This window comes from Eptesicus fuscus, chromosome 8 (genome assembly GCF_027574615.1).
Source record: "Eptesicus fuscus isolate TK198812 chromosome 8, DD_ASM_mEF_20220401, whole genome shotgun sequence".
NCBI classification, from domain to species: Eukaryota; Metazoa; Chordata; class Mammalia; order Chiroptera; family Vespertilionidae; genus Eptesicus; species Eptesicus fuscus.
Window position 1 is genome coordinate 71,773,017 of NC_072480.1, and position 12,553 is coordinate 71,785,569.

General features: G+C 40.7%; 1 protein-coding gene across 4 annotated transcripts; it reads right to left on the minus strand.

Moving 5' to 3' along the window:
* Positions 1-1,269: 1,269 nt before the first annotated feature.
* Positions 1,270-12,435, minus strand: LIG4 (DNA ligase 4). Of its 4 annotated transcripts, XR_008556767.1 has the most exons (3): positions 12,242-12,435; positions 11,843-12,082; positions 10,854-11,754 (listed from the first exon to the last, which is right to left on the minus strand). XR_008556767.1 is itself a non-coding variant. In XM_054719959.1 (2 exons), exon 2 carries the CDS (start codon positions 4,962-4,964, stop codon positions 2,229-2,231), a length of 2,736 nt encoding a protein of 911 aa, XP_054575934.1. In that variant the 5' UTR covers positions 4,965-4,993; positions 11,843-11,854; the 3' UTR covers positions 1,270-2,228. The 4 variants fall into 4 exon arrangements, 2 of the variants coding, with proteins under 2 accessions (XP_054575934.1, XP_008142170.2); XM_054719959.1 differs by lacking the exons at positions 10,854-11,754; positions 12,242-12,435 and adding an exon at positions 1,270-4,993 and having other exon boundaries at positions 11,843-11,854; XM_008143948.3 differs by lacking the exons at positions 10,854-11,754; positions 11,843-12,082; positions 12,242-12,435 and adding exons at positions 1,270-4,993; positions 8,417-8,556.
* Positions 12,436-12,553: the final 118 nt, after the last annotated feature.

The window sequence follows — 12,553 nt, forward strand, 5'->3', positions numbered from 1 at the left end:
TGGAGGCGGGAACTATGGTTATCTCTAAGAGTGGTGGGAGGTCGTATTCTGAATGTATGTGGAAGCTCTATCCAAGATTTGCTATGTACTGGAAATATGAGAACAGATGGAGTGAAGAATCCTGGTTTTTGGCTTGAGCAGCTGGGTGAATAGAATACAGCTTAGTGAGGAGGGAAACACTGGAAAAGATCATTAAGTTTGTTCGAGAAATCAAGACTTCTATAGGAATATTTGTAGATGAAATTATGTGACCATGATTACTTCAAAATAATCTAGTTCTGTAAATATAAAAAAAGATTAATCATTGCTAATTGTTGAGACAGGATGATATGCACATGCAGGTTTATTATACTATTCTATCTTCTGCATTTACAATTTGTTCAGCAATAATATTTATTAATATTTTAATAATAAACTTTTAAAAGAATGCTTATAAATACACATCAAACTTCATGTAGATGTGTTAGTTAGATATACATGAACTGGAGTTCAGCAAAGAAATCAGGCTAAAAATATGGGAGTTATCAGCACATTTAAAGCCATGGGACAAGATGAGAATGCCTATGGAATGAATAAAAATAAAGAATAGGTCCAGCACTAAGTAACTGAACTCTCCAACATTTAGAGATGAGAAAAATCTTGAAAGACATTTTTGCCGGGATTTTGCAATGTGTATTAAATCACTAGAAAATACATAACTTTGAATCAGTAATTCTATTTCTAGGAATGTATAAGAAATGAGTAGGACTCGTGTATATAGACTATGTAAAAAATTTATTACAAATGCTCAGTGGGAAAAGAGAAGGGAGAGAGGTGGCATGGTAAAATAGCCTGAAAGTCAATCAATGGACTGGCCTGATACATTACAGTACAGTCAATGGAATATTGTCCAGCAATTAAGAATGGTGTAGGTATAGACTCAAAATGCATTGAGAAAAGCTGATCAAATAGAGCATTCTAGTTTGTTTTATACTTATTTACACTATAATGTTAATGTTTTGCACTAATCTTTCCATCAATAACCTAAAATAGTAAATGGTAAAATTATATAGCTTTTCCCTACTTCATTTATTTGTGGTTTATAATTTTTCTCAGTAGATATTATAAAAATATACAAGGTTAATTTTTAAATAAAACTCATTAAGGAATATAAAATACAAATGACCTTAAATAGAAACCTGACTTGAATTAATCAATATTTATATAGATATCATAACAGCTGACTGAAATAACTATTATTACTTTAAAATAAATATACCATAAAAATCATTTCAATAGTATATAAATATTTTATTTAAATTAAGAAATATAATAAAATTACATACACTTGTTCCACTGTTTGGGTAACATTTCTAATTATTTATAAATAACCTACACACTGTTTCTCAGGTACCAAATTCTAAGTATTTCAGTAGTGTCATGAAAGTATATTTTTCAAAATGTGTAAGCTATATTCCACAATCTGGTATAGAAATCCAGACACAATATATACAATACACATTGACTTTAACTAACCTAAGGATAGCAATATTAAAAGTCAAGGCAATTTATTTCTCTGTAGTGAAAGCTACAACACACATGCCATTTTGAGATGAACTATAGCTAGAAAAATCACTGTGTGACTATCATTTATATTGATCTAATTTAAGTTTTAGAGCATTGTCATTCCATTTTCCCTAATTTAGCTAATGATATCACTAGCAAGGTCTTATTCATGAGCTTGACCTTAACCTTAAAAAAGAAACTTGTTTACAACATTTCACATTTTTCAAAATTCAGTCTTCAGTTTAAAAGACTTATTTTTACAAGTCCAATTGTAACAATTCTGCTTTTTTCTTATAATGCTTTTATTAGATACAAACTATTATGAATTCAGAAAATCCTGTTTAGGTCAATATTCTGACTCTAAAACTTCCTACATGTATTTTATTAATATCTGAGTCAAACTTCTAGATTGTTATAGGGATTTTACATAAAAATCTTTTTATAAACATTTTTTCATTTTGATTATAAAAATCATCAACTACTGCATTGCTAAAATTTCTTCTTTCTTGGCCTCAGGCCACTGTCTTGTCTACCTCAAAAGTGAAAATTGTTTTCCTATATCTAATAACTTTGTTCAAGCATAGCTATTAAGAGATAAAAATACAATTTAGTTTAATATTTTATCATTATCACCTGTTAGGGGTTGGCCAAATCAGATGCTTTCCTCACTAGAAAAACAAGCTTTAAACCAAATATTGATTTTCCTCCTGTAATTCACATTTGTCTATCGAATCAATTACCCAACCTTCTTGCAGAATTTTAAACTTTCTCTTAAGAGTTCTTCGAAAAGCTTTAAAATCTGCAACACGACTACGATCCTCCCCAATGATTACATGAGATACTCCCTTAGCTAAACAAGAAACTACTTCTGCTCCATGAAATCGAAGCTCTAAGGCTGTAATAGCTAATCTTGTTCCCTCGATTTTGGTATTCAAGTCATTAATAACAGTATACAAGTCCAAATAAATGGTGTGATTTCGAAACATATTCAGGGGAGAGCAGTCCCAGGAATATCGATACTCTAAATCAGCAATCACAGAGGCCATTTCTTTAGGAGTCTGTTCACTAGCATCTTTAATTCCTGAGAATACTTCCTTCAGTTGGTTCAAATCTGTATCAACAAAATAACTATCACCATAACAATCATATTCACGGGCAAAATGTTGTTTTGTTGACGGGCACATATGAATCATAAAGTGAGGCTGCCATGGCACACAGCTTTTGGTCTTAAAACATTCTAAAAGCCACTCAGGCTTGACAACATCATGTTTATTTGAAGAAATTATATTTTTTACTCTTATGTTCTCAGACCCTGCAATAACGCAGTATGTGTCTGGGCCTGGGTTTTGTACTATGTAACCACCAAATTCTGCAATTCTGTTCTCCAGGTCAGGCTTTGGATGGCCATTTATTCCACTCATAACACAAAACTCCACATCTTCAAATATATTGGAAACTTTGTTCACATTAGAAAGGTTAGGTGCTTTTAGGTGCTCAATAATTCCAATAACTTTCTTAATTTTGGGGGCAGCTTTCCGCTTTTTTACTTGGGGTTCATCATCACCACCGACATAAAGGTGTTTAGATGCGAGCTTTCCAGACGCTTTCCCTCGAAGCTGTTCTATGTCATCCAGAGTCATGCACTCATGCCACTCTTTGTCTTCTCTGATCTTTTCAATTCGTGGGAAACGCAAAGTGCAGCCAGTTTTATACATGTCACTGGGAACAATCTCTGATGCTTTAACCTGAACGATGACCGAATTACAAGGCTCAATGTACACTTCTGGCTTCTCTGTTCCACATAAAATGCTACTTGGTGGAGCTTTTTTATGAAAAGGCTTCCAATGCTTGGCCAGTTTCAACCCCAGATCATATAGTTCTTTCATGGTGTAACCTGAGCCAATACGACAGAGAGTATGAAACACCGATGGTTTTTCACCAGAAGCATGCTTCTCTGCGACAGCACACAAAAAATGAGACATCATTCCACCCCGTGCACCTTTACCCCAATAGCCCCCGACAATTACGATGTCCAGTTCATCCATGAGGCCATTTACATACTCTGGTTTAATTTTTAACCATCCTTCACCTCTTTTGTCTGGCTTATAAATGGATAGAGGGTGTTTTATCATGATTCCCTCTTCTCTTTTATCTATTGCTTCATTCAGAGCATCAATTACTTCTTTATTAGTATGAGCTTGTGTTTTTTCCACTATTTCTATTCTGCCTGGTACTGGTGTAAAAATACTACTAAGAATTTCGTATCTCTTTCTCAGGGTTTCATGTCCTAGCTTTTTATTATTGACCATCAGTACATCAAAAACACAATAACAAGTTTGCAGATCAGAATCTTCTACCATTCTTTTAATATCAAACTTATTCCCCTTTTGCATAAAAGTTTGCGTATTAGGATTGTAGGCCATCATCTCACCATCAAGGATACAAATCTGTATATCTTTTCTGAATGCATTATGAATGAATGGTGTAAGAGAACCTTCCTGTGGAGAAGCACCAAACTGTTCTGTGTATTTATATCCATTTCGGGAGAAATATCCATATACATCCCCATCTTTGTGCATTTGCATACGCTCACCATCTAGCTTGGTTTCAATATAGAAACTCTGGTTTTTCATGTCCTTCTCAATTCGCTCAATATCTGCTATTGCAGCGAGCATTGGTTTAAAGGGAGAGAATAAAGTAATAGAGATATCACTGAGCCCTACTGAAGGGTCATGCAGTTGCCTACAGACTTTTTCCAGATCTGTGGTGACATTATGCAACTCAGCAGCATCATTATGAAAAATAGAAAATACAGTTTGCTGACTAAAACCTAGCTTTAAGTCCTTCACAATCATTCGTATTAGCCACTTTTGTTCAAGTGCTGAACTCTGAGTTATTAGCTGAAGAAGACTCTTCTTTATTAGGTCCTTTCTTTTGGCAGAATTATTGGTGGCAATTGAGTCCAAAATGTCATTTACTTGCTGTATGGTTAAACTTCCTTTCTGTAAACATCTTGGTTTCAATACAAAGTATGCAATCATGGCAAAGTCTCCGGCATCTCCACGAGTTCCAGTAGGTGTCCTGTAATTTAAAAGTTTAAGAGCATCTTTCCCATCTTTAGGTAAATTGAGCAATTCAATATAAAGCTTAGCAAGCATTGTTTCTTTGATTCCATAGGCCATTCTCTCTCTTTCTAGCTGAGGGAGAATAAGTCTCATTGCAGGATAAAAAGAGTCGGTGACTTCTTTCTGGTTCTTATGAAGGGCATCATGAAATTTTCTCCAAGAATCTAAAAATTCCCTGAAGTGTCTGATTTTATCTGCACGTCCTTTACTTCTCTGTATTCGTTCTAACGTTGAACATAAATCTGCAAAAGGAACGTGAGATGCAACAGTTTGTGAAGTTTGTGAGGCAGCCATAGGAGCGATGGGTGAATCCTCTGGTTCAACTAATAAAACAGAAAGAGAGTAACTTTAAGTAAAAGATAAAATTCAACTAAATATTTCATGTAAAGTCTTTAAGGAGAACACCTGGTTCATATGTTTGCCAAGTGAAAATAGATCAATGCTATAAATGCTGCAAATAATGTCTTTTTAATCTCTACATTTAATAACAACCATTTTATCTTAATTCTATTTAGTATTTATTATCAAAAGTATTAGTAGTCCCATTCGCTATAATTTACAATACTAAATTTAATTATTTTAATTTTCTTACTCCCTAAATTACAGCTTCTATTGAAATTATTCCATTCCTTATTTAGCACATAATGCAAAAGATGATTGCTAATAATGATAACAACAAATAAGGCTCAATTCACTATATTTCTGAACTTCTTATATCTCTCCCCTCTTTCTGTCAGACCCAGTACCAGAAATAAACTTCTTAAAACAGATGTTTTCAACAAATCATTAGCTTACTGAATGAAATTTGGCTTTGTAGGAAGTTTGTGCTTCTACATAGACAGAACCCTTCACAAAAAAAAAAAAAAGAAAAGAAAAAGAAAAGAAGGAAAAGGTATCTTCTTTCAGACAAACAAAGCCTACGGCTAAGTTTACTTCCACTCCTTCACTGCTAGCTATGCCTAATCACTCTGGAATTCAAAACCCAACTCAAAATACTCTCCTCATGAAATCTTCGCTTGACCTGTCTTTTAGTTCTATATTTTAACATAGTTACTTATATTTTTATAAATTTGAATTCATTAGTATACTTTTTTGGTTCATATTCCCTGCCAGTTATACCCACCCACCCACCAATTCACTGACTGCACATGAACAAGGCACAGTGCTATGCAGTAGAATTGCCTTAAGAGAGCATACACCCTGTAAAGAAAAAGGGACAAATGGGAACTAATTATAAAATGCTAAGTGCTTTAACAAAAATAAAAACAGTGTGTCATGACTTTCACTGATACTTTCACTGAAGTATCTTCTAAAGTTAGAAAGGAAATAATAATAAAGTTAGAAAGGACCTTGTTGTGTGTGCTAAGGTCTAGAATATTTCCTAAAGCAGTCATGACAAGTGTGAAATTTTTTTTCCACATTTTTAATATCCATGCAAGTTCTATTAGAATCTATAATGTATCAGATCTATGGTTTAAACTATATAACACTCACTTTTCAAAGAGACTTTAAGTAAAAATGTGTGCTCCAGAAATACAGACTTCTGTTTTTATCTAGTGGTTTCAGACACCTCCTGGCACATTCCAGATAGCCCAGAGAGCCCAGAGCCGTGTCATACAGGGGATGGGATGAAATGCTATAGTACAGAGACCACAACATTCCCCATTCCTGCCAACAAAAACCATCAAATACCCTATGAGTACAAGGCTACATTACCCAGCACAAGAAATGAATGGCTAACTGCTGTACCACACTTACTAAACTGTCAGTCTCTAGAGATCAGAAATCATGTTGCAATTTGTGCCACTAGTGATTTGCAAGACATAGGTCTGTTTGTTTAATGAATTACTAAATACACACACACACACACACACACAACACACACACACACACACACGGCTGGAGGCACTCAGGTTAAAAATATTCAACAGCTATGACTGCACCGGGAAAGGTTCACAACAGCCATTTATTGGCAGCTAGGGGAAAAAGTCACATTTTTTCAGTCTAATTCCTGACAAAGAAAATCCCACTTCTACTGAGGTAGTTAGATCAAGAGATAAACCCATGAGACTACATTCTTTTATCTTTGAATATACTAACTGCTTCCCCTCACTGTGTCTCATTTGCATAACTGAATGCACCACCTGGTTATGTTAACTGCCCTACCTCTCAAAACATGCTCCCTCGAGCCAGTATATTTTGGTATATAATGTTATTTTTATAATTTATATAATGTATGTTAAAATTAAGTATGTAAAAAATACTTCTTTGAATGTTCAAGTACTAGTATACAGTTTTCAATGGATCTGTTGATTCTCTAAGGTCTCAAAGTCAATTTCCCTCAACAAGTCGCAGGCAAAGACTCAAATTATTTTATACCAATCTTGAAATCTAGTTATAGATGAAGACATGCACGCATGTAAGACTGCTATATAGATAACAAGAATTCCAAAATTAAAATGAATAGACAAATATTTTTACTCATTTAAATTGTATTTTGACACAATGTTAGGATTTCCACTGCTTTTTACATGCACTCTAATTTTATTTCCCAGATTCTGGGGTTATTTTAGCTTAAGTTTTCAATTTTTGAAAAAAAAATAAAACAAGGTTTATGGCTAGGGCTCAGGCTCTGGAGTCCAATAAATGAATTCAACTGTGGACTCCAACACTTAATGGCTGTGTGATATGGGGCAACTACTTAATTTCTCTAAGATTCGGTTTCGGTAAGTGTAAAATGGGGTTAATAGCTGCAGAAATTAAGATGATAATGACATCAGATAATTTACTTAAGGTGCTTCACACAGTACCTAGCCTTTAGTAAATCCCCGATCCAAGCAATATTTAAAATACAAGTATAAGCAGATAAGAAGAGGGACACTTCACTTGTGGACAAGAAGCAAAGATTTCAAGAGAATGAATATAAAGTAATGAGCACACAATGACTCATCCATTCAGTTGCCGCCTCTATTGTCCAGGAGACACAACAAAACACAGTAGCAAGTTTGTGACTAGGGGGGATGATTCAATGCTGTTTTATTGGAGAGAAAGTGACCGGTACCACTGAAGTTCCTTCCGCAATCCTGGACAAGCTGAGGCGTTTCCCTGTGAGACCAAGGGTGCCCACAGCACTTTGTGACAGGTGGGGAGAGTCTCAGCAGGAAGAAACTGGTGGTCAGAGAAAGCCAGAAGCCTGTGGGAGCGAGTAAGTTAATGCAAGTCAAAGGGTAAGAAGAGAAACAAGGCAATTCCCTCCAAGCCGGTGGTCTCTCCTTCCATCTCCACCGATACACGCCTCCAAAATCACTGCAGCGGTCCACCCCACTCCTCTGCCCCCCAAAAAAACCTCCAATGGATCGTGGATGAAATCCTGGCCCCGGACACAGCCCGTTCCTCTCTGAGCCCGAGGGTCCCCATTAGGGGCAGGGGTGTCCTCGGAATCAGAATGTATGCAATTCAAGCCGCCAACGCGGTTCAGGAGAGGCAAACGCGGGGGGAATTCCAGTCCCCTCGCCGTACGTCCCAGGGCTGGGGTCCCGTCCGAGAGCCCCAAGTCCCGCTTCTAAAGCCGCGCGGTCACCAAAGGGGTCCGTACTTCTCCCCTGTGGCTCCAGGGGGCGGCTGAACTGAAAAGCTTTCGGCCCAGAAATAAGAATAATGAATGTGTAAGCTTTGCTGGACGCCAGATGGCCCCCTCTCGCCCAGCCTCTGCCGGCCCAGACCTCACCGCCCCGCAAAACTCCTACCTGACGCGAAGCCTACGGCGCCGCCGCCGCCAAACCCGAAGCCGCAACTCAGAAGCCGGCTCGCCGGCTGCTCCCCGCGCAGGCTCAGTCGCCGCTCGCAGCGGCGGAGGCCCTGACGTTAAAGAAACAAGGCGCACATGCGCGGTCGCACCCGTAGGCTAGGGAGAGCCATGACGTCATAGGAATGTTGGGCGCAGGCGGGCGGGTGGGCGGGGACTCTGGGAAAAGGCACTGGGAACAGCACCCACCTTGCAAGGCTGCGGAGAACCGGGGATCCACGGTAGCAGTGTGACTACACACACAGCTTCCAGCAGCCTCCCAAAGCAGCGGGTGCTTTTTGCAAGAGGTTGACCCATAAGAGTTGTTTTCGTAGCTGAGGGAGACGCAAGAACACTGTGCACTGGCTCCTTTCTCAGACCATGAAGCCCTTTCTCTGCTTGGCCTGCCCGCCGGGTGGAAAGTGACAGCCTCTCAGTTCTGTTCCTGTTTGTGAGCAGTGGTACCAGTTACTCATCTGGCTGGTTGGTTTTGAAAGCATGGGTTGAAGAGGATATCACCCATCCCAAACGCTCTGCTGTTCCTTAAGGGGGAAAATTGGCTTTTGCAATATTGTCTGAGGCTGTCTGTCCTATTTGTTTCTCGTGGTGACACAACTTGGATGTGAGTTCTTGAGACAGGCTAGTAAGCCAGGTCAAGCAGAATAGGGAAACTGAGACACGTCAAACAACCAGTATGCCGCCATTTGGTAAATCCTATCTTCCCTAAACCAGGGACGCTTCAGAGTAAATGGTTTGCACTTGCCTCCGAAACCGGAGGATAAATAGCTTAAATCACTCTGCACAGGGAGATAGCAGAAATCCAATTAGTGTCATATGCCATACCCAAGGACATACGAAGGGAATAAATATCATTTTGGCACATCAACATAAAGCTAATGAATATTCTGTTGAATCCTCCCCTAAGATTACCCCTAAACTCCAAGCCTTTAAAACTCCCCAAACCGAAGGTCCCAGCAGTGCTCTCCCTTCCAGAAGCACCCCTCCCCCCTTTCTCCCACAGGCACGCATCTCCTAAACTCTAAGGGACCCCAGAGGGTTGCAACTAGGGCAGCAATGGGCAGTGGCAGTTCATCCTGGGCAAATCATCCTGCCCCCAAGGCCCCCTTTTCTCTGACTTCTTAGTGATCCGAAGCAGCACTGCCTAGGCTCATTTCTTCACCCAGTCCCTCCTCTGTTATCCTAGGCCCTTCCCTGTTTCACTGTTCCCAGCTTCAATACAGGTCCTCTAAAATTCACCTGGACTCACGTTGTACAATTTTTCCTGCACAAAGTCAAGAACCCACACACTACTGGCCAGCCCTAGGCAGATCTGCTAAGGGCCAGGTCCCCTTTCTGGTAACATTCTTGTCTCTTAATACAGAAATAATACACAAATTCATAATGACACATGATATCTCTATAATAAAGAGCCAGGGTGTAACGACCGATCACAGCCAAAGGCTGACCATCTGGAAGTCAGGGCTGGGTTGCCATGGGAACCCAGCGTTGACTACTGTGGCTGCAGGCCCAGTGACCCAGCAGTGACTGCTGAGGGGGCTTTGAATCAGGCCCGGAATGAGACCTGAAGAGAGAAGCAGGGGCTGATCTGTAGCGTCTGAGGCAGCTTTTGACCAGCACTTGCCTCTCTCTTTCCCTCCAAGCCTAGCCAGCAGCCCCTGTCCATTTCTCTCCAGGCCTCCACCTGGGCTGCTGATCAGCCCTGCCTTTCTGATCAGGCCCTGTTGATAGGCCCAGAGACGCTGACTGGCATAGAAACTGGCCAATGAGAACCAAATCTGGGTCAACTGTGAGGAGGCAGTGGCTGCCTAGGAGACAGAGCTTTTGACACTGACTGGCATAGAAACTGACCAATTAGAACCAAATTGGCCAGCAGAGGAGGGCAATTGGGGGCGAGATCAGGCTGGCAGGGGAGGGCAGTTGGGGGCAACAAGGCCAGCAAGGGGAGGGCAGTTGGGGGTGAGATCAGGCCAGCAAGGGGAGGGCAGTTGGGGACGAGATCAGGCCGGCAGGGGAGGGCAGTTGGGGGCAACCAGGCCGGCAAGGGGAGGGCAGTTGGGGGCGAGATCAGGCCAGCAGGGGAGGGCAGTTAGGGGTGATCAGGCAGGCAGGCAGGTGAGTGGTTAGGAGTCAGTGGTCCCAGATTGCGAGAGGGATGTCCCCAATTGGAGAGGGTGCAGGCTGGGCTGAGGGAACTGCCCCCTCCGTGCACAAATTTTGTGCACCAGGCCACTAGTACAACTCATAATACAGATATAAACAACTGCATAATACAGATATAAATCAACTATGGATTCTTCTAGTATCTGTTCAAGGATTCAAATTAAAGTTATTATCAAACCTTTATTGAGCACCTACTATGATATAGTAAATGCCCTAGGTATACAGGATTGAGAAATGAAAACAAACCCAGTCCTTAGGTTTCAGCAGCTGTTGATTTCTACTGACATTTTATTATTTTAGACTTCCTCATGGTTTGTTCAAAGAGAATCAAGGGTTTTTCATTGAGCATCTTACAGCTTTGCTGTGATTATTACTTTATTTATGTAAGCAATCTTCCTTAGTGCCTGGCACTTTGATGCTCAACAAAAGGAAGTTGTTAACATAAGAAACATTCAAACCTGTAAAGAATTTTTGTGAGTTTATTTGAGCCAAATTGGATAATTGCCGGGAAGCAGAATCTCAACATATTGAGATAATGCTCTGGAGAATGGCGGTTTTTCACCTATTTTTATAAACTACCACCAAAGTAGGTTACATGAAATTCATTGGTGATAGATTAGGGAGGTGGGAGAAAGCAAAGCAGGGAAACCTCTGAATTTGAGTAAAAAGTAAAATGATAGACACATGCTTCTTTTATATACGTGGTTACAGCATAGTTAGCAGTCAACAATTAACATGATAACAGTAACAATGAGGGAATTTGTAGTCTCAGCCCTGTGCCCTGAGAGGTCCGGAAAAAGAGAAGTTACAAGTTACCCTGACATTCCAAAGTTATGTTATCATAGATGCAAAAAAACAATAGTCTCGTTTAAGATCAAAGTTGACCTTTGTCAGGGAAAATACTGGTCTAGGACATGACTACCCACCATAGACTGCTTTTTAATTTAAAAAGTTTTAATATCAGACCATTGTTGTTACTTTAGGTCTTTGAGTTTGCAAGACCTCCACGCAGGCCTTTCCTAAGTCAGTGAGGTTAGCATGCGGCCCCTTTTTGTCCACACTTTCATCAAGCTTTTTTTGACCTGGAGCTCTTGATCTGGTAGCAGAAATCAACAACTTCTGTAAATATAAAACAGTGTACACAGAATAGCGAATGGCCAAGTGAAAGGGGACAGGCCTCTGTAAATAAACAACCCAGTACAATTACCTGTCCAGGGGGGTTGACCGTGAAGCTAATCAAGCTCCAGTTTCAGGGGCACAATTGTGGGGCCACTTCCAAGACCCTGAGAGTGGCCCTAGCAATGTTCCCTTGGTCTTGTACTTTAGTAATTTGCAAAAATAAGGTAATTTTGCATTCTTCTTCTTTAAAAGGGCTCCCTAATTCTTGCAAGGTTGAGGCCCCACAAAAATCTCAATCTGCCCGATGGTCCACAGAAGTAGGAGGGGGCTGGGTTGGGAGAAAACAAACAAAAAGAGGAAAATAGTTATGGAAGCGGTTTAAAGTACAGGAACTCACTCCTACAACTCCTAACAACCCTCCAAGCCAGACACTTTCTGCTGTAAACATGCTTTCAGCAGAGAGAGCTGGTGGGTTCCGAGCTCTCACCCCGGAGTCTTCGGATTGGGGCGGGGAGGTCGCGAGACAGCCCTGTGTAGCGCAGACTATCCCACGGGAATCTCGAAAGTGCCCGCGGCCGGGCGCCGACGTATCTTGTCCATCTCGGCCGCCGTCTCGGGGACTCCCGGGGGCCTCGACTTCTACGCATGCTCATTCCCCACTCCTGGTGGAGACCGGGAGAGCGAGGCGGAGAGCTGGTGATGTGGGCGCCGCCGGGAGTATTTGCTGGCGACACCGAGTGTGGGCCGGAAGTGGGGGAGTCGAGAGGGCGCTCCAGGACCTCCGGCTAGACTGAGGCGA